Source organism: Curcuma longa, chromosome 12, assembly GCF_044706935.1.
Source record: "Curcuma longa cultivar G26 ecotype Majalengka, Jawa Barat chromosome 12, ITB_CL_G26_1.1, whole genome shotgun sequence".
Classification (NCBI taxonomy): domain Eukaryota; kingdom Viridiplantae; phylum Streptophyta; class Magnoliopsida; order Zingiberales; family Zingiberaceae; genus Curcuma; species Curcuma longa.
The window spans coordinates 25911-43556 of record NC_133872.1 but is presented as its reverse complement, the minus strand read 5'-3'; the positions used below and the strand labels follow the sequence as shown (position 1 = coordinate 43556).

The 17646-nt window shown below is 45.1% G+C and overlaps 5 protein-coding genes and 1 non-coding gene across 7 annotated transcripts; 5 read left to right on the top strand and 1 right to left on the bottom strand.

The window, feature by feature from the left end:
- Positions 1 to 274: 274 nt before the first annotated feature.
- LOC141843543 (agamous-like MADS-box protein AGL61) lies at positions 275 to 1009 on the top strand. Its single transcript, XM_074731601.1, has one exon. The coding sequence runs from the start codon at positions 278 to 280 to the stop codon at positions 1007 to 1009; it is 732 nt and encodes a 243-aa protein (XP_074587702.1). The 5' UTR covers positions 275 to 277.
- Positions 1010 to 1548: 539 nt separating this feature from the next.
- On the top strand, positions 1549 to 2900 carry LOC141843375 (pathogenesis-related thaumatin-like protein 3.5). Its single transcript, XM_074731451.1, has 2 exons — positions 1549 to 1651; positions 2052 to 2900. Exons 1-2 carry the CDS (start codon positions 1549 to 1551, stop codon positions 2795 to 2797), a joined length of 849 nt encoding a protein of 282 aa, XP_074587552.1. The 3' UTR covers positions 2798 to 2900.
- Positions 2901 to 3793: 893 nt separating this feature from the next.
- On the top strand, positions 3794 to 4971 carry LOC141843541 (receptor-like protein 44). Its single transcript, XM_074731598.1, has one exon. The coding sequence runs from the start codon at positions 3794 to 3796 to the stop codon at positions 4631 to 4633; it is 840 nt and encodes a 279-aa protein (XP_074587699.1). The 3' UTR covers positions 4634 to 4971.
- A 3360-nt stretch (positions 4972 to 8331) lies between these two features.
- LOC141843511 (1-aminocyclopropane-1-carboxylate synthase 3-like) lies at positions 8332 to 10000 on the top strand. The gene is made up of 4 exons (XM_074731561.1): positions 8332 to 8478; positions 8583 to 8714; positions 8793 to 8953; positions 9043 to 10000. The coding sequence occupies exons 1-4, from the start codon at positions 8332 to 8334 to the stop codon at positions 9998 to 10000; spliced, it is 1398 nt and encodes a 465-aa protein (XP_074587662.1).
- A 3533-nt stretch (positions 10001 to 13533) lies between these two features.
- LOC141843245 (sulfite exporter TauE/SafE family protein 4-like) lies at positions 13534 to 16163 on the top strand. Of its 2 annotated transcripts, XM_074731297.1 has the most exons (12): positions 13534 to 13771; positions 13860 to 14019; positions 14109 to 14309; positions 14400 to 14461; positions 14575 to 14617; positions 14700 to 14755; positions 14840 to 14926; positions 14995 to 15045; positions 15121 to 15360; positions 15437 to 15530; positions 15626 to 15766; positions 15852 to 16163. In XM_074731297.1, exons 1-12 carry the CDS (start codon positions 13577 to 13579, stop codon positions 15929 to 15931), a joined length of 1410 nt encoding a protein of 469 aa, XP_074587398.1. In that variant the 5' UTR covers positions 13534 to 13576; the 3' UTR covers positions 15932 to 16163. The 2 variants fall into 2 exon arrangements, with proteins under 2 accessions (XP_074587398.1, XP_074587397.1); XM_074731296.1 differs by having other exon boundaries at positions 14700 to 14926.
- Positions 16164 to 17396: 1233 nt separating this feature from the next.
- TRNAQ-CUG (transfer RNA glutamine (anticodon CUG)) lies at positions 17397 to 17468 on the bottom strand. Its single transcript has one exon. It is a non-coding gene; the product is annotated as a tRNA-Gln (tRNA).
- Between the last annotated feature and the right edge of the window lie 178 nt (positions 17469 to 17646).

The following is a 17646-nucleotide window of genomic DNA, read 5'->3' as shown; positions in this document are numbered from 1 at the left end:
TTTATATACTAATTAATAAAACATATCCAACTAAGAACCGCTGGCTGCTGGCTCTGGCAATTCCTTCCACAATAATTTCCTTCGTAATCAATTAAATTAAATCTTATTTACATGGAAATAATTACTACGTACACCGGCCCGTACGTGTATAAATTGAACCGGGTTCCCTCGCTAATTGTAGCGCGCACCGCCGCCGCCGCCGCCACGGAGACATCTCTGCTTTCTGTGTTTCTCTGCTCTGTGTGTGTTCGATTGAAATCGATCGTTAATTCTTGTGATGGTGAGGCGGAAGAAGAGCATGGGGCGGCAGAAGATCGAGATCAAGCGGATACAGAACGAGGAGGCGCGGCAGGTTTGCTTCTCCAAGCGCCGCAGCGGACTCTTCAAGAAGGCCAGCGAGCTGTCCATCCTTTGCGGCGCGGAGATTGGTGTCGTCGTCTTCTCCCCCGCCGGCAAGGTCTTCTCCTTCGGCCACCCCTCCGTCGACGCCGTCGTCGACCGCTTTCTCGTCGGGAACCCACGCCGAACGCGCCCCACTTGCGGGGGCGGAGGCGCCGGCCTCGATTCGCACCGCGAGGCCGCCGTGCGCGAGCTCAACCGAAAATGCATGGAGCTGAACGACATGGCGGAGGCCGAGAAGAAGAAGCGACACGCTCTCGAGAAGGAGATGAAGAAGGAGAAGGAGGGGGAGGCGGGGAGGTGGTTTTGGGATGACGACGACGACGACGACGACGGCGTGGAGAGACTAGGCATGGAGGAGCTGCAGGAGCTGGAGCGGAGGCTGGTGGAGTTGAGGAGCTACGTGGCGAGGAGGGCGGACCAGCTGCTGCAGGAGAGCTTCGTGCGCAAGCCGCAATTCCAGGCGGCGGCGCCTCTCGGCAATGGCGGCGGAGCGGCGGCGGCGGCGGTGTATGCGGTGAAGAATGAAGGCGCCGACGTGCAATATCAAGGTCTCGCCGCCGGCGGATTCGGTGGCTATGGGCACGGTTTCTTTAGCTCCATAATCTAATGATATCGATCGATTTCGTAGTTAATGTAGTAACATCGCCAGTCAACTATCTACGGTGCATATCGAACTCGTACGGATTTGTATTTAGTACTGCATAAGTAATGAGAAAGGTATGCTAATGTCCTTCCGATATCTGTTAATTAGCTTTATGCCTTAATCAATCAATTAACCATCAAATAATACAAGTATTACCGCTAAGTTAGCATGAGGTAGAATTTGTGGATACATACCGTGTCAGTTTCTAGGTTATTCCGTACACACCTGACAAAGGCTTAGCCCAATGGACTCGATCGTACCTTATCCGGCCCATAGCCCACAGAGACAATTTAACATAAAATTTGATATAATTACTTATAATATTATAATTTAGCAATAGAGAATAATGTCGTAAAGTTTTAATCCACTTTAAAATGCGACATCCATCACCAACTATCGCCACTGCAATTAACGTCAGACTATCGCCATTGCGTACGTGTATAAATCTGACGGCACGAAAGGAAGCACACAGCCGTCCGATCCAAAAAGTGCCCATAAAAGCGATGGCTCATGTTTCACCACGAAAGGCGCGCGGCGTCGCTGGCGTCGCCCATGACGTGGTCGGGGTTATTCATGCCGGTCGCATGCATGGATTCTGTCAGAGACGTAAACGGTGTTCGACATTAAAAGCTATACCTTCAGGACTTTTTTCTTCTCTAATAAATAACGCCAAATAAAATTGAAAATTGATTAAACGATGTAATATTACAAAGTGATTATGAAGAAGGGCTTTCCGACTGACCACTGCAGAAATTCCAGGGAATTCGCATGGCAAAAAATTTAACAGATGGCTTTGATTCCGTGCACAAAATAATTTAACAAGCAAGAATTGAATACACCCCGCAGCAATCCCTTTCGTACGATCTCTCATGGTCATGGAGCTCTTCTTCCCCTCCTCCCGTTGCTCTTGCTACTCTCCTCAGGTAAGTAAGCGCGTCGCTTCCTTTTTTTTGATTATTTATATGCCTGAGCAATTAATTTATGATCTGCCATTGTTTGGATCCAGGGGCGTTACGGCTATCGCCGGCGGAAGGTGCGGGAACCACCTTCACCATCGAGAACGGTTGCCCGTATACCATTTGGCCAGGCACATTGTCCGGAAACGGCGCAGCCCAACTTGGCGGCGGCGGCTTCGAGCTTCCTCCCGGTTCCACCGCCGTTTTCTCTGCTCCGCCTGGCTGGTCCGGACGCTTCTGGGCCCGCACCCGCTGCCTCTTCGTCTCCCCCTCCTCGTCGCCTCCCAACGGCATCTGCGTCACCGGCGACTGCGGCGGCGCTTTCCACTGCGCCGTTGGCGGCGCCACGCCTGTCAGCCTCGCGGAGTTCACGCTAGGCGGTGGCGGAAACGGCGCCGGCAAGGACTTCTACGACGTGAGCCTGGTCGACGGATACAACGTCGGCATCGGGGTCCGCCCCTCCTCGGCGGCGGGCGATAACTGCCGGTACGCTGGGTGCGTGGCGGACCTGAACGCACGTTGCCCGGCAGAGCTGAGGGTAGCGGCGGATCCCGGAGGGGAGACGGTGGCGTGCCGGAGCGCGTGCGATGCGTTCGGGACGCCGGAGTACTGCTGCACCGGGACCTACGGATCGCCGGCGACCTGCGGGCCAACTCGATACTCGCAGCTGTTCAAGTCGGCGTGCCCGGCAGCGTACAGCTATGCCTACGACGACGCCACCAGCACGTTCACATGCACTGCAGGCGCTGTCGGCTACCTCATCACCTTCTGCCCCGCAACCGGCGACGCCTTCTAACCTTATCGGAGATCTAAACACAACTATATATTTCATATATGGCAGTAAAACTCGTTTATTACTTAATAGTTACTGTTAGTTCACAGGTCTAACATACTTTCCAGCGAGCCGCAATTAAGTTCATCAATTTTTATCCGTCAGTTACTGAACTGAAATTTGCTCTCTGCTGTGTCATGTGTTCTGCTCTGTTAACTCCAAGACGAAAGCATAGCAGACGACAAAACACGAGTAAAACTTTAAAAAAGGGCAGGTATAGGAAGACACTAATACATTTAACTATTAGCTGCTTGTCCTTCCAATGCATTCCATATTGATCAAATAGTAGCATTGAAGCAGTAATATTTGAGCATGAGAAAACATTATACTGAAGCTTGCATTTGATTCGATATTAAAGGAGTAATTTTGTTTATAATGACAAAATAAAGTCATTCAATTCAAAGGGCAAGTTGGTCACACTAAATGAATGTCTTTTCTTTTATATAATTATATTGTCCACAAGCTCTTGTTTTTTATCCCACGTTAATCGCTCCAATTTGGGTGAACATTAAGCACGGAAGTGTGTCGACGATATCGCTTGTGATCTTTTTGAGTCGCTTGTGATTATCCAATCGGGCACAATGAGGCGGAGGAACAGGCCTGAGGGCGACGCAACAGAAAAGGCGATCGAGCAAGGGTTGTCCTTGTCGATCGTCGTAGTGTGTTAGTGGGGGCAGTGCCGAGAGCTCTTACTCTTGTTTTCTCCTTCCATGTCAACGTGACTCAAGTTTCAACTACTTCAACTTCAACTTCGATTAGGAGAGTTGCCACTTTCGGCCATAATGGAACTAGCTAGGGAGATCCATCAATTCAATTGGTTATTAGGTCACCTCTGGATCGACCAGAATCTGTGTCAGGCTCAAATCCACATCGGATTCGCAACGTCATGTCGTACTGCACGATTCTTAATAGTATCCAGCCAAACAAGGAGAAATCCCCAACTCAACCAAACTCACTGTAATGCCGTTTCCGCCGTCGCCGGCTGGATGGTGGATCGGGATCCTCCTCCTCCTCTCGTCGCCAGCTCTGGCCGGCGCTACTAGTGACGAGGCATGTCTCTCCAGCCTCTGCCGGTCTCTGGTGGACCCCAACGGCAGCCTCCGCAACTGGACCAAGGCCAACTTCGCGGCCCCCTGCAACGGCTTCACCTCCTACCTCACTGGCGTCACCTGCAACAGCGGGCGCGTCTACAAGCTCTCCCTCTCCGGCCTCTCCCTCGGCGGCTCCATCTCTCCCTTCGTTGCCAACTGCTCCGACCTCCAGTCCCTCGATCTCTCCTCTAACCAGCTCGCCGGCGGCATCCCCCCGGAGATCTCCGTCCTACTCAACCTCGCCGTCCTCAACCTCTCCGCCAACCGCCTCGCGGGGCCCATCCCCCCGCAGCTCGCCTTCTGCGCCTACCTCAATGTCATCGACCTCCACGCCAACCTCCTCTGCGGGCTGATCCCCGATCAGCTTGGCTTCCTCGTCCGCCTCTCCTCCTTCGACGTCTCCTACAACCGCCTCGACGGTCCCATCCCCGTGCTGCTCGCCAACCGCTCCGGCGTAGAAGCGGCGGCGCTGCCACGGTTTAATGCCAGTTCCTTCGTCGGAAATCCCAACCTCTATGGGTACCCCCTGCCGCCGACGAGGGAGAGGGGGCTTTCAGTGCTTTCTATCATCGGCATTGGACTCGGCAGCGGCCTCCTCAGTCTCGTCCTCAGCTTCACAGCCGTTTGCATCTGGCTTCGGGTCACCGAGCGGGCCGCCATGATGGCTGCCGACGAGGGAAAGATCTCCCATCTGATGCCGGAATATTGACTAATTCGCCTCCTAGATCTGCCACCAAATCTGCCATGAATAGCTTCAAAATCTCATCCTGGAAACAACATATGATTCTTCGTTCCAAGAGTAAAGCATCTTCATTTTAGATATCCTTCCATTTTTTATTTTTCTTAACAAATCCTTTGTGATTTTTTCCCCTTCTTCTGTACCCAAAAAATAAAAAAAATGAAGCCTGATAATCAAATGTATACGTCCAACATTACAAATGAAGTAATTCACTCAGCTCAGCTACTTCAAGCATGCTTTTTTCCCCTCTCTGCTCAAAGGACAACGTTTATACAAGAAGGCCATTGCTGATCTACCTAATCTCCTATCCTGAGATCTATGAAGTTGCAGGGAACATGCATTTAGCTGTCTGATCCAGTGAGAAATTTGATTGTCTAAACAAGGTCTGAGATCTTTATATATCCTTCATTAGGGTATAAACTTAGTATCTGTTCTAACTCGACCATGATGATTAATTTGCTTTAAAATCTCACCTTTTTGGTTCTTGTTGTGGATTCTGACGTTGCCATGGATCTAAGGTACAAACTGAGCAAGCGGCGTTACTAAATTTCTAATTAAATACTTTTTTTATTCTTCATTCAATTTGTTGCTTGTTGAAGGATTGTCTCAGACAACGTTAATAATTATATTGAAATGGAAACATACAATTGGAGTTCATTTTCTCTTGGGAGGATACAAATTGAAGATGAGGGGAGTAGGGGGACCATAAATATATAAGTTAAAGTGTTCTTTTTTTTTAGAAGGATTTTAATGAGCCCAAAAAATTACTGTGCACTCTGTATTTCTGTGGAAGTTGATAAGGATCTGAGCATTCTTTTCACAAAAAATTCTGTGTTCTTGGAGTTCATAGTCAATACTTGAAAAGTTTCGGTTTCCACAATTATGTTATTAACTCCAAGTATCGTAACATTAGTGATCAACAACCAGTTTAGGTTAATTAGTGAACACCGATACGGTAGAATTCGGAATCTCCCAACCCAATACTTCTTGGATGTTGATGGTCAAGTGTTTCTCGTCTTCTCCATGTGAGTGGAAGAGTTTCTACTCAAAGTCAATATGAAAATAGAGGACAAAGTACTTAAATGAGATAATGAGAGCAGAAAATAATATAGAGATGAAAGAGATGATTATATAAGAGTGAACATATTTCATTTTTGAATTATCATTCTTCTTTTATATTTTTTATTCTGGTCAAATATTGTGAATAGTCAAATTACCCGTCAACGAATAATTTAATATGCACGTTCTCCCAATATCGCTAACAAGGAGAATAGGAGCGCCTGAAAAGTACTTCGACATAAGTTAGAATGACACCGAGTAGGGATTCTTACAAGTCATTTTGACGCTCACGTTAAGATTTTCTCGGATATGAAAAAGCTAGGGGAAGAAAAACAACTAGAGAGAACTTACCTTATACCCGTCCTTTTGTAGTGTTTATATTCCTCTACATCCTACTCGTGTGGGTTAGTGGAGGATTAGATCATACAGTCATTGGTGATTTTCCCACTAGACTAATGTCACGTGTCTGATGGAAAATACCTAGGGGATCGGATTTGACAACTAAATAATTATTTTACCATTCATATGATGTCACATATTTTGGAATATTCACAGTCGTTATCTGCACGTGTTTTTAGTGGTCCCTATAAAGTGTAGGTTCAATCTACGGAGGGAGGAGATGAGGTCAATATCGAGTGGCCTTACGGATAAACAAAGTCGATAACTGAGGCTGACACAGTGAGAACACTAGGGTCTGAGATAAAGACAAAGATGATGTCGAAATTTGAGACCGATACAGAGATGAGACGGAGGTAAAGATGGTGCCGAGATATTCGAGAAGATAGTGTCGAGAAATCGAGACAGAGATTGTGCCGAGATCTGAAATGGCCAAGACAAAGATGTTGTCGAGATCTGATGCCAAGACAGAAATGATGTTGAGATCTGGGTCTAGACTCGTTAGCTAACTAGCTTGTCTCCAGCAAAATCCTATTCCTTGGGATGAAAAAACACCGAGCGAGTTCGATCAAACCCGAGTCCTTGAATTATATTTAACTAACCTTGACTTTGACTAACAAATCAGTATGATTGTTGACCGCAGTCAATGGATTTCACCATATCACAGGATAAAGATTCCGCCACGTCACCATGTAATTGCAACTTTTATAGCCTTTAAATTCCTCTACTACAATCGCTGCCTCCATTATTTTCTGCGTTTATCAACGATCATACGATCTCTTCGTTTGGTAACTTTTCATTAATAAGCATTGATGCTGTATAAGATAAAATATTAATCAATTCTCGAGTACTCTCTCTGACTTTCGAGAACTGTATGACTCCATCCTTGAGCATTAAGTCTAAGAACATCCGTTAACCAACCTTTTGGACTTGACTCATTAGTTCATAAGATAAAATATTAATTAATTTTTCAGTATTCTTTGATATTTTTGAACTGTATGACTCCGAACTCGATGGTTGAGCATCAAGTCCAAGAACATCTGTTAACCAACCTTTGGGACTTGACTCGTCTAGTTCAAAATCAGCTTTATTTGGCTCATCTACAATTCGTTTCTTAAAGTAATAATAATTTAGGAAATAATGTTATACAAGAAAGATAATTTGAAATCAATAACATAAATTAATTTGATACGAAATCAATTAAGAAAGATAATTTTAGTCAAATTTGATATGAATTTTGGAATTAGTGAGTGCGCGTGGAGGATTAATAAATAATAATTTCAATAGAGCGGCAGTGCTAAAATGAGCATCGATGATGACCGAGAGGAGAGGGCAGGTATCTCTGTGTCCTCCTGTCTCTGAGTTATACAGAAAGAGACTCGAAAGCAATTAAGAATCAAAGCAAGAACAAGTGGCACAAGCTCCATCAGCTCTTATGAGATCATGCACGTCCCTTTGAAACTGTGGACCAAACCTTAAAACAAAGCTAGAGGAAGTTGCTGAGGAAGGAGCTTCAGATGTCTAAGGCTTCGAAAGGTCAGACTCGATTATATTAGTCCTCTTCGAATCTCCATGAATGATTATCATATGATTGGACAGGCTGAACACAGCTCCACACCTCCGACAAGATGACCTCCTTGCCATGCCATGCCCTCACGGTTTGACCGGGACATGGACATACGATTCAGGATGTTGAAACAGAGGAACTCCCACTGTCGGCGCATGCGATGCGAGCATGGGTGTTAACTCTCGTGGGTCTCTTATGTTTCACTTCGCAGCATTTCTGCAACGCCTCCATGTCATGCGCCCATAATAGAAGCAAGCTTTTTAACTTCGTCCCATTTAACTTCATCTCGATCGCACTGTTCTGTTCTGGTGGAAGAAGTATACTTTCTCGACCGAGAAGACAAGCAGTCGATTACATGATCATGAAAAGTGAAACATAAGTTTCAGAATATAACTGAAGACTCGGTCAACATGTCCTATGAGGGAGTCCAAGTGAGAGAGGGAGTTCAAGTGAGTGAAAATGGCCACCATCAACATCTATAAATATACAGCTCCCTCTTCTTCGTCCGATCATCGTCCAAAGCTTCTTCTCTCGCTCACTTCTGTATCTCAGCTCTTCTCGCCTGCTCAATCTATAGATTCAATCAGAACCATAAGCTAGCTAGCCATTCTCTTGGAATTACAGTTTCAATCGAACTCTCACCAAAATGATTCAGAAGCTGCTGTCCAAGACCTGCAACACGCACGGGCAGGACTCCTCTTACTTCTTAGGGTGGCAGGAGTACGAGAAGAACCCCTACGATCCAATTGCTAACCCTACCGGGATTATTCAGATGGGCCTTGCAGAGAACCAGGTTGGTCTCTCTGCTCACTCACTCACTGCTTATTATCAGTTAAGTTCTTGATTCTCAATTCTTAATCCAACGCTTGATGTGCATGGACGTACGGTTGCTTGCAGCTCTGCTTTGATCTGATCGAGTCATGGCTGGAGAACAATCCTGGCCCTGCCGGCTTCCAGGAAGATGGTGCACTAACCTTCCGGGACCTTGCTCTTTTCCAAGACTACCATGGTCTGCCCACTTTCAAGAAAGTAAGTCCCACATACGATCGACTTTAGCAAGGTAACAGATCTCCATTTTCATTTCTAATCAAGGTGCAAAATCTACAGGCTTTAGTTAAGTACATGGGACAAGTAAGAGGAAACAGAGTAAGGTTCGACCCCGACAACCTGGTCCTCACTGCCGGCTCTACCTGTGCCAATGAGATCCTCATGTTTTGCCTTGCCGATCCTGGCGAAGCATTCCTCCTACCAACCCCATATTATCCAGGGTATGCACGCTTCTTCGACATTAATTTGCTAATCTTTGTGGTGAATCTTTGGCGATTTGTATTGATTGGCTTATGTTTTCATTTTGCAGGTTTGACAGAGACCTCAAATGGCGAACCGGAGCCGAGATCGTCCCGGTGCATTGCTCCAGCTCCAACGACTTCCGCATCACCGGAGCCGCCCTGGAAGAAGCTTACCACCGCGCGCACAAGCGCGGCCTCACCGTAAAAGGAGTCCTCGTCACCAACCCATCCAATCCACTGGGCACCGCGATGACCCGGCTGGAGATCGACGCCCTCATCGACTTCGTGGTCGCCAAGGGCATCCACCTCGTCAGCGACGAGATTTACGCGGGCACCAACTTCGCAGAGCCGGGGTTCGTGAGCGTCGCCGAGGTGATCGCCGACGGCAGGGCCGATTCCGCCCGCGACCGCATCCACATCGTGTGCAGCCTCTCCAAGGACCTCGGTCTCCCGGGGTTCCGCGTCGGCGGGATCTACTCGGAGAACGAGGCGGTCGTGTCGGCGGCGACCAAGATGTCCAGCTTCGGTCTCGTCTCCTCCCAGACGCAGCACCTCCTCGCCGCGTTGCTCTCCGACGAGGAGTTCACAGAGGAGTACGTGGCGGAGAACCAGAGGCGGCTGCGAAAGCGGCACGACGCGCTGGTGCGCGGCCTGCGAGCGATGGGCATCGAGTGCTTGGAGAGCAGCGCGGGGCTGTTCTGCTGGGTGGACATGCGGCACCTGCTGAGCGCTAGCACGTTCGATGGCGAAATGGAGCTGTGGAAGAAGATCGTGTACCAAGTCGGCCTCAACATATCGCCTGGATCCTCCTGCCACTGCGACGAGCCCGGGTGGTTCCGCCTCTGCTTCGCAAACATGTCGGAGGAGACTCTCAACCTCGCCTTGCGGCGGCTTCAGACCTTCGTGGACTCCGGCCGGGACCGCCCCAATGGCGGCGGCGGCGGCGGTCAGCGCCCGAGGAGACAGTTCTTGACTCAGTGGGTGCTCCGGTCGGCGCCGTCTTCCGACCGCAGGTCCGAACGCTAGATACGGGTCGTTAATCGCATGCATAATTATTATAAATTCGTTCGTTTTCCGAGCACCGCGCATGATATTTATTTAATTGTTTTTTTTTCCTTGGATCACTTCCATCTATCTTACTAGATGTTGAAGCGACCATGGTTGATGCGTGATAGTCTTTTAACTTCGACGTTTTAGCTGAAGTTTATCTGTTTCCAAATAAAGCAGTTGTTATTTATATATGGTGGTGCTGTAGCTATGTTGGCGTCAACGGTAATTAATTAATTAATTAAGGAAAACCTATACAAACTGTTCACTTGCTACATAGTTTTTAAGTACAAGGTGTCCTACGTGAGATCATGCATGAAAGACTCGAGTTAGACTAGATACGGACCGATGTGTCGACCAGATGCAGCTACAACGCACGTGATGCCATGTCCTCACGAGAACACACCATTTCCTAAATGCATGCGTTGAGAACAAAGCAGCGCCGACAGTGTGCTTGTTCACCGGTTCTGTCCCCCTTTCGTGTCACTCGCTAAGAAGCAGGATCTGGTTAAGTCAGTTGGACCGTTGACAAATTTAATGTCTTCGATCAGTAATGTTCCCAAGAAAAAAGTGATATACTGCATGATTCAGCAAGAAAATTTTATCAACATTCATATCTGTGTGTGATGTAATTAACTATAGACCTGGGTTTGTGTTTAGTAAAGAAAAATGAATAATTTCATAGCTTTAAATACATGCATCTGGCTAGACCAATTTGGCCCAATATATGCCAATCTGTTCACCCACCAGGTTCTGATCCACTTATTAGCTAGCTTATATCAATTCACTAATTAGCAATGTTGAGGGATGATATAGTAAATATGGACCAATATATATATATATATATATATATACTTGTGATGATTGAACTTGGTAAGTTCAAATAAAGCTTGACAGTAAATTATAACTGATATGCATGGTACTCGAGAACAGTAGGCCAGCCGAATCCCCAGGTACCAGTTTGATCTGCTTATCAGATTGGCCAAACAAGAACTCGTCGTTGCTCGAGGGAGAACAAGAGCCTGAAAGAAAAATTAATTACAGGTAATTATTTTGATTTAAATAGATGTACCTGATTCATTTGCCATCATTGATTAAGCTTCTTGAATGGCCATAAGAGGATGTGATTAAAGGATTTAGTCTCCATTTAATGGGTTTATACTTAATTAATCATCGATAATAATTATCATTCAAATTAAATTTTAATTAAATGATCTAATACATATTGTCTAAGAAGGATTTAATTAATGTTGTGCCATGGTGGAAGAGATGTAGAGGATGTCATGCGCTATGGTGTGATTTACATGTACGGATGGGATGAAGCATGCTTGGCGTGAGCGAAGAAAAGAGTATATATATGTTCACTATTATCAAGAGAGTATTATATCTCTACGCGTATGATATAATGATATATAAAATACTCAAAAAAAAAAACAAATAAGAGATCAGGATTTGAATTTCGGATGAATATTTTAAAAATCTAAGTTATACTTTAGATTTATCTGATGATGACGATGGATCAGCGAGAAGATCACATATAGATAATATTGTCAGCTTTCAGAATGGGCCGGGTCTCATAGCCTCTTTGATTCAATAAAACTCTCGTAATTAATCCCAACTGTTGAAAAGTGAAATGAAATTAACTTCAATATAAATAAAACTAATAATTTTACGTTGAGAGTTTTATTAAAATTAATTTACATTGAATTTCAAGTTATAGCAACCACTTCTATCGCGACAAGTGGCTTCTTCGGGATTACACAATCATTGATCGGTGATCCATGGTGATCCAGTCACAGTCACATAACAAACGATTACTAGGGAATTAAATCAGATGACTCAGATCTTCTAAATCATCATCTACAGTCAATATCCGATTTAATAAAAAGTCAGATTCGTTTCTATCCATTCTCTTCCTGCCACGGAATCGACAGCAATTTGTTTCGACTGAGACAAATGACTAGTGGAACGTGGAGGTGACTTCTCCGGTCGTCCGCCGGGTCTCCGTTTGTCGTCGTTACGTACGTCGCCGTGGTCGGATCTGATCAATATGAATGCCATAGATGCTCGTACAAATGTCGACGAAGATGCCTTTTCCTTCGCTTGTCTGGGAGTTACAAGTATAATCATACATAATTCTCGATGTCTCGATCGACACAGACGCTGACGAAAGCCCTGACGCCTGGCACTGATGGAGTTTCAATTAAATATATATAGAACGGAAGGGTAAAACAAATAATATTAAGACAGCTTTTTATAATTAGTTAAATAAGACAGCTAGTAATCTAAAATCATAAGTTTGCAAGTGGATGATATATAATTTATTTAAAAGAACATGCATGAACTGATGATTACAAAATTAAAGCTAAAAGTATAACATTTACGACGACGACAACAACAGGGGAAGAGTAGGAACGTGGGGAGGTCGATCGATCCACTCTCATCATAATTGTATTGTTTTTGAGATGATTCAAAACAACACGTGCATGATGCATACACGACAACTTTCTAGCTATAGGAAGGAAGAAGAGAAATTGGAGTGGTATGGCTCTGCATGCCTTAACATAATGCGATAAGGAACACATCAGTGTCTGAGAGGGACGATGGAGGTGACGCGGCGGCCGTCTTCTCTTTGATTTTTAAGAAAGGTAGAGATATAAAAATGGAAGATGTATTGAGACGATTAGTACTTGGGGGTGTCAAGCTAAGCGCTCTCACTCGGGCTTGGGAGTGGACCACGTAGATGTGTCCTGTTGATCTAGGGCGAATTGAAAATCCATGTTATCATGTACCACATATGGACACCTTGATAGGATACTGAAAATAATATTTAAAATTTAAAACTCAAGCATAATTCAAAATTTTGAATTTTGCATATATCATTCAATGTTGCTCGTCGCGCAAGGACGGTAGTTCAACCAATTGTCCTTTGCTAAGTACGTACCATCAATGTAAATATTAATCAAAACATATTTTTTATAATATTCATACTACTATCTCCAACATTATTACCTACTTTATAATATTTTTCTTAAATTGTCATATATTTTTTCATAGTGTTTCTACTAACATTGTACATATACTACCATATTTGTGGCAATGCACAAAAAGTTGAAATCCATAGATCACATCCAAATCGAGCGAAAGTGATTTTAGATCACAAGGAGAAATCCCAAGTGAGAAAGAAGAGAGGAAAAACCCAAAATGGCAACTACCTCGTTGTGTTATTATCGGACTTAACAGTTTACTTTTTACCAATAGAAGACTAAAAACAATGGGTGGGGCCAAGATCGGAGTTTGAAGAGACACATTGATGCCGTTTTGCACTAGATGTTAAATCTCGGTGGGTCCACTATCAGGAAAAGCAATACACAGAAAAATCATGTGAAAGAAATTAACTCATTACGTAATTATCAAAGATTTAAAATAAATATTATTATTATTATTATTTTCATTCTTCATTTCATTATATAGAGCCATTTTCTCATCTCTTCAGGCAGCTCTGTCATCGCTGCAAAGTTTCAGAGCGATCTACGATACGGAAATCGAACATCCATGGACACCCTGATCTCCCCCGCCTTCTGCGCCATCAACACAGGCGGCGGCGGCGGCGGCGGCGGCAGCAAAAGCTTCGCCGTTTACCTCCTTGCCGCATCGTCTGTCGCCATCTCCGCCGCCTTCTTCCTTTCCCACTCCCCCTCCTCCGGAGACAAACTCTCCCTGTCCTCGCGCACCGTTCACGTCTGGCCGGTGAGTCCTCTCGCCTGTTTCCTTTTTCTTTCTCCGTGTGACATCTTCTGTCGTCGTCGTCGTCGTAATTATTCTCGCGCGTGGCCAGGAACTGGAGCTGAGTTGGAGGAGCGCCTTGGCCACAGCCATTGGCTTCTTGGGTTCCGCCTTCGGCACCGTCGGCGGCGTCGGCGGCGGCGGCATCTTCGTCCCCATGCTCAACCTAATCGTCGGATTCGACGCCAAGTCAGCGGCGGCCCTCTCGAAATGTGCCAGAAAATATATCTATATATTTTTCATGACTAATTTTATTGAATCATCCACGAACCCAGTTAATGTTGATTCTCCCGGCGACCAGGTATGATCATGGGGGCGTCGGCCTCGTCGGTGTGGTACAATCTCCGGGTGGCGCACCCTTCCAAGGAAGTTCCCATCATCGACTACAACCTCGCGCTCTTGTTCCAGCCCATGCTCATGCTGGGCATCACCATTGGCGTCGAGCTCAGCGTGGTCTTTCCTTACTGGCTCATCACCGTCCTCATCATCATTCTCTTTATAGGTTGATCCATGCTCCCAATTCTAGTTCTTCTTAGTCCTACTAAAAATCGATCTTCCATGCTCATGGCATCAAATTGCGTGTCTGATTCAGGCACTTCTTCAAGGTCAATGTGCAAGGCCATTGAGATGTGGAAGCAGGAGACTCTGCTCAAGGTTAAATCGTCCTCTTTTTTTTTTTTTCTTCTTTGCATAGGCGAGATCATTATTGTTTGTGCTAACTCACCTTGTTATATTTCTCACGCCGTATTGAACATGGGGAAGTGCAGATGGAGAAACGAGAACACGCTAAACAATCCAATCAAAACCAAGGTATGTGAAAACAAAAAACGTTTAGCCAATTCAATTGGAAGTGACAAACATGATCATACACTCTCTTCTTCGACTTCGACAGTGGAAGTCGACACGAAATGCGAGCCTCTCCTTCCTCAGCCGGAAAAATCAACACTCGTAAGCGCCACCTTCCGTGTCTTGATTCCCTTTTGTTACAGTGATTCTGTTGCTGACTCCATGATCCGTTCATCAATGATAAAGGAAGTATTGAAGTTCAACATAAGGTGGAAGGGGATCTTGGTGCTGGCACTGGCCTGGTTCGCATTTTTATTCCTTCAGATCCTCAAGGTGTGCTTTTTGACAGATTCCTCTCCTTTATTCTGCTCCACTCTGCTCTAATTTGTCAAATGTCGCAGAGCAATTCAGAGGCCTGCAGCCTTTTCTACTGGGTTGTCAACGTCCTACAGGTGGGCGGCCTTCAATTTGTTTATGATTGAGGTGATTGATTGATCAAACTACTAATGGTGGTCGACGACGAGCAGTTCCCGGTGGCGCTGAGCGTGTTCGGGTGGGAGGCGGCGAAACTATGGCGGGAGAGCCGGGAGCGTCGGAAGCGAGGCAACTGGGAGTGCGTTTGCGAGGCCTCCATAGAGTGGACGGCCATGCAGCTGCTGTTCTGTGCCTTCTGCGGCCTCCTCGGCGGAACCGTCGGCGGCCTTCTCGGCTCAGGCGGCGGCTTCATCCTCGGCCCCCTCTTCCTTGAAATCGGAGTCATCCCTCAGGTGTGCGTTCAACACATCAAAAAGAATAAAAAAGACGATAAACTTCCTAACCTTGATCTCGCTGATCCTTCATCAGGTTGCTAGTGCCACTGCAACATTTGTGATGATGTTCTCCTCATCTTTATCAGTGGTGGAGTTCTACTTCCTGAAGCGGTTCCCCATCCCTTATGGTAAGCCATTCACTCGAAACCTGCGTAAAAACATTCACCTCTCGACATGATTAACCAGAAATGACAGCAATCGTGTCTTTTCCTGTGCATGGCAGCTCTCTACCTGATTGCTGTCTCAGTGTTGGCCGGGTTCTGGGGCCAGTTCTTTGTCAGGAGACTGGTAAAGATGCTCAAAAGAGCATCAATCATCGTCTTCATTCTCTCTTCAGTCATCTTCGCCAGTGCTCTGACCATGGGTATGTCGGAAAGTCAATCAAAACGATGCATGACCATCCTCACCATCTTCTCAGCACTTAACTTGCTTAATGTCCCTTGTCTCAGGTGTCGTTGGCACAGACAAGTCCATTTCTATGATGAAGCACCACGAGTACATGGGCTTTCTAAGCTTTTGTGACAAGTAAAACCTACATGAGCAGGCTCTCTGTACGCGAGCTAGGCATCAAGATCTTCAGAAGTACCTTGCATGGCCATTTATATTACTATTCGTTGTAATTTAGGTAAAAAAAGGGTCAATTCCTGGTTGACCAGATCTATCATGTGTTGGATATGATCCAGTAGAAGTCTCATGTTCTTGGCTGGTCAGCTCCTCGTTGACCTCTTGTTATTTGTTCCATATGTACCATTGCACTAGTCGTCATTAATTGCTTGTATGTGATTATAATGTTATTGCTCTCTGTACCAGTTGAATGCCTATCATGACGCTGTTCTCTGGAGTCAGTTTGGGATTTCTTGGATTTCATCTGATATTTACTTGCAAACTAGTGTTGTTTACAGGCACTGAATGGATAAGGAGAGTGTTTAGTACAAGTCTTTGAGTTTTGCCTTTTTCTTTTCACAAACATGCAACAAATTCCTCGAGTTTTCCATCAATTTAATTGGAATAATTTAAAATGGTTATTATTATAAGGATATATTTTGATAATAACTGAAAGGCAACTCTGTAGCATAGTGTAAAGATAGCCCCACGCCACGATGGACTCACACAACAACAAAAAAAAAAAAAATGAAATTGAGTAAAATTACTTGCAAACTAGTGTTGTTTACAGGCACTGAATGGATAAGGAGAGTGTTTAGTACAAGTCTTTGAGTTTTGCCTTTTTCTTTTCACAAACATGCAACGAAAATGATCGAGTTTTCCATCAATTTAATTGGAATAATTTAAAATGGTTATTATTATTGAAGGATATATTTAATAACTGAAAGGCAACTCTGTAGCATAGTGTAGGAAGATAGCCCCACGCAGGGATGGCAATTAGACCCGGACCCGATGGAGAATCCGTTCTCCGAACCCATTTTGACCGGGGAATCTCCGAATCCGAGAAAGCGGGGATGGGGATGGGGAATCCCCGAATCTCGGAAAGCGGGGATGGGTCGGGGATGGTATTCCAAATATTCCCCGTCCCCATCCCGAACCCGACGGGGAATATTATTTTAGAGATAATGTTTTGTTTTAGAGTTTAATGTTTGGTTTTATAATATTATTTTGTAAAGATTTTATAATATATATATATATTTATTTAAATTAATATTTAAAAAAAAAAACAAGATGGGGATGGGGATGCATGGGGATGGGGATGGGTATGGGTATGGGGATACCAATGGAAATACTCGCGGGGAAAACCACTCCGAAACCCGCGGGGATCCCCGAAACCCGCTGGATACCCGAAACCCGATGGGGACGGGGATGATATTTAAATTATGATACCCGACGGGGATGGGGATGGAGATGGTATATGGGTTTGGGTTTCGGGGACGGGGATGGAGAAGGCTTCCCGCGAACCCCCGAACCCGTTGCCATCCCTAGCCCCACGCCACGATGGACTTACACAACAAAAAAAAAAAAAAAAGAAATTGAGTAAAAATTAAAGGTTCCACCGAGATTTGAACTCGGGTTACTGGATTCAGAGTCCAATGTCCTTACCACTAGACCATGGAACCGAATTGTTTGTTCATTTGAATTTGTTTAAATATATTTATGAAAAGTTTTTTTATAAGCATACCAATTTGCCGTTGTCAACTTTTTCACCCCATTTGTAATTTGTTAACTCAAGGGCAAAAGTTAGAAAAATATAGTTTATTTTGTTTATAGTTGATTAAAAATAAAAAAAATATATAA

Excerpts from the sequence above, each read along its gene's own strand:
- LOC141843543 (XM_074731601.1), top strand. The coding sequence starts at position 278 with ATGGTGAGGCGGAAGAAGAGCATGGGGCGGCAGAAGATCGAGATCAAG.
- LOC141843375 (XM_074731451.1), top strand. The coding sequence starts at position 1,549 with ATGGCTCATGTTTCACCACGAAAGGCGCGCGGCGTCGCTGGCGTCGCC. Across the intron at positions 1,652-2,051 it reads GCATGGATTCTGTCAGAGAC|GGGCGTTACGGCTATCGCCG; the intron begins GTAAACGGTGTT and ends GTTTGGATCCAG.
- LOC141843541 (XM_074731598.1), top strand. The coding sequence starts at position 3,794 with ATGCCGTTTCCGCCGTCGCCGGCTGGATGGTGGATCGGGATCCTCCTC.
- LOC141843511 (XM_074731561.1), top strand. The coding sequence starts at position 8,332 with ATGATTCAGAAGCTGCTGTCCAAGACCTGCAACACGCACGGGCAGGAC. Across the intron at positions 8,715-8,792 it reads GTCTGCCCACTTTCAAGAAA|GCTTTAGTTAAGTACATGGG; the intron begins GTAAGTCCCACA and ends CAAAATCTACAG. Across the intron at positions 8,954-9,042 it reads CCAACCCCATATTATCCAGG|GTTTGACAGAGACCTCAAAT; the intron begins GTATGCACGCTT and ends TTCATTTTGCAG.
- LOC141843245 (XM_074731296.1), top strand. The coding sequence starts at position 13,577 with ATGGACACCCTGATCTCCCCCGCCTTCTGCGCCATCAACACAGGCGGC. Across the intron at positions 13,772-13,859 it reads GCACCGTTCACGTCTGGCCG|GAACTGGAGCTGAGTTGGAG; the intron begins GTGAGTCCTCTC and ends GCGCGTGGCCAG. Across the intron at positions 14,310-14,399 it reads CATCATCATTCTCTTTATAG|GCACTTCTTCAAGGTCAATG; the intron begins GTTGATCCATGC and ends TGTCTGATTCAG.